This window comes from Bombus impatiens, unplaced genomic scaffold (assembly GCF_000188095.3).
Source record: "Bombus impatiens unplaced genomic scaffold, BIMP_2.2 scf_2618, whole genome shotgun sequence".
Taxonomy (NCBI): domain Eukaryota; kingdom Metazoa; phylum Arthropoda; class Insecta; order Hymenoptera; family Apidae; genus Bombus; species Bombus impatiens.
Genome location: NT_179037.1, coordinates 6,048 through 8,761, shown reverse-complemented (window position 1 = coordinate 8,761; position 2,714 = coordinate 6,048). Strand labels below are relative to the sequence as shown.

The 2,714-nt window shown below is 28.2% G+C and overlaps 1 protein-coding gene across 1 annotated transcript; it reads left to right on the top strand.

Annotated features, from left to right (window-relative positions):
- Window positions 1-2,069: 2,069 nt before the first annotated feature.
- On the top strand, window positions 2,070-2,464 carry LOC105681877 (GDP-D-glucose phosphorylase 1-like). The gene has a single exon (XM_024372032.2). The coding sequence runs from the start codon at window positions 2,161-2,163 to the stop codon at window positions 2,395-2,397; it is 237 nt and encodes a 78-aa protein (XP_024227800.1). The 5' UTR covers window positions 2,070-2,160; the 3' UTR covers window positions 2,398-2,464.
- The last annotated feature ends 250 nt before the right edge of the window (window positions 2,465-2,714 follow it).

Below are 2,714 nucleotides of genomic sequence, written 5' to 3'. Positions count from 1 at the left end.
TCAACAGCTTTACTACGTTTGTTTGACTATCGCGATAAGGGAGCTGAGTCCCTAAAAATGTACAAATTGTTTAAAAGCTTCTGACTCGTTATTTGTAACATTCTCTGTGAAAAATAGAAAATATGTAATAAATATATGGTTATTAATGATATAAAAATTATTTGTGGGACCAAATTTATCATCCCAAGTGAAAGAAATTTGTAGCTGCACCTCCTATTGTAAATGGTGTAGAAGAAGATAGTCATCTGCTCAAGTATTTATTTTGGATGTATAGAAACATGCTAACATGTAATTAGGAAAATCTCTCAGAAAGTAAACTGATTTTCAATTGTAATAATTTTAACAATACTATTTCATAATTTGTTTCGTTACAATCTTCCTTTAAACTTTCTTACTACAATCATTTTTACTACTCATCCAGTATATTTTTTGACATATGTTGATAGTTTTAACAGAAAAATGCAACTTAATCTAATTAATATCATTAACGAGAACAATATAAAACAATCATTTTATCTTTCACTTTTCTTAATTACATTTTAATGGTGAAGATGATTAACAATTGATATATCGTTACGTTATTGATATATAATGTCACGTGTTAGTGTAACTAATTGTAATGTCCATCAGATATTAAACCTTCTTCAAATAGATGCCGGAAAATCTAAATAACAATTATCATATGTTACTGATGGATAAAAGGCTAAATTCTTTGCTTACTTATTGCAATTTTTGTAATTTTCTTTTCAATATAATTTCGTTAACACTGATATTTGTTATTGTATAACATTATTATCTACACTAGTACTATTTTTCAGGATCTTGAAGAACATGCAGGGCCTATACAAATATTAAGAAACTACCCAGTAAAAGGATTTTGTATAAAGTATTTCAATGTCCAGAATATGGATGACATTGGATATTACTTCTCATAAAGCGAAATTGCTGTCACTCGATAATGTCATGTAGCCATGTAAGTTTGTGGTATAAAAGTTTTTGTTGCAAATATAATAGCTTTTGCGTAATTTAAAGTCAAATTGTTACTTTCGCCAGTCTTCCGCGTCGCTGAAATATTGTTGGTAGACTTGAAATTCTGGAAGTTTGGTTCTAATATTTTGAAAATGGAAATCGGCTGACTTCTTCGTGGTTGCTGGTTATACCAGGAGAGAAAATACAAGAGATGTTGAAGTAATATCATGATTCTTCAGCAACGGAAGACTTTGGTTTAAATAAGACTTTAATTAAAGTTTGTCAACAGCTTTACTACGTTTGTTTGACTATCGCGATAAGGGAGCTGAATCCCTAAAAATGTGCAAATTGTATAAAAGCTTCTGACTCGTTATTTGTAACATTCTCTGTGAAAAATAGAAAATATGTAATAAATATATGGTTATTAATGATATAAAAATTATTTGTGGGACCAAAGTTATCATCCCAAGTAAAAGAAATTTGTAGCTGCACCTCCTATTGTAAATGGTGTAGAAGAAGATAGTCATCTGCTCAAGTATTTATTTTGGATGTATAGAAACATGCTAACATGTAATTAGGAAAATCTCTCAGAAAGTAAACTGATTTTCAATTGTAATAATTTTAACAATATTGTTTCATAATTTGTTTCGTTACAATCTTCTTTTAAACTTTCTTACTACAATCCATTTTACTACTCATATTTTTTGACACATGTTGATAGTTTTAACAGAAAAATGCAACTTAATCTAATTAATATCATTAACGAGAACAATATAAAACAATCATTTTATCTTTCACTTTTCTTAATTACATTTTAATGGTGAAGATGATTAACAATTGATATATCGTTACGTTATTGATATATAATGTCACGTGTTAGTGTAACTAATTGTAATGTCCATCAGATATTAAACCTTCTTCAAATAGATGCCGGAAAATCTAAATAACAATTATCATATGTTACTGATGGATAAAAGGCTAAATTCTTTACTTACTTATTGCAAGTTTTGTAATTTTCTTTTCAATATAATTTCGTTAACACTAATATTTGTTATTGTATAACATTATTATTACACTATTATCTACACTAATACTATTTTTCAGGATCTTGAAGAACATGCAGGGCCTATACAAATATTAAGAAACTACCCAGTAAAAGGATTTTGTATAAAGTATTTCAATGTCCAGAATATGGATGACATTGTTAATTGGGCATTTTTGATAATAGACTATTTGCAAAATAAACAAATAGCACACAATATATATATTACGAGAGGTAAATCAAATATTAAAGAAAATAAAGAGGAGTACAGAGACGTAAGAATTTATATTTGGGCTAGAAAATCTACTCAAGGTGCAAAAGATATTCATGCGTTCAATCTGGCAGCTTGCGAACTTTTTGGACACTTGTCAATAAAATGTGAGTAATTGTTAGTATATATACATATATATTCCTAATCATATTCTTATCAGTTTCCTAGTATATTCATAAAAAATTATTGTTCATTCATATTATATTTTATACTTAGTAGCCACAATCTATAATTTTTTAAAAATGATACCTAAGTTAATCTATAACTTGTGTCGAGATGAAAATAAGTTAACAAAATGGTATCCCGAATAAGATAGAAAACTTTTGGGAGATTTTAGATTACGATAGCAAATACGTTATTATTTTCTTCACGTATCTGTATCTGGCGCGAAGCCTTACCAGGTACGGTTTTCATAAGCACAAAGTTGAGGTA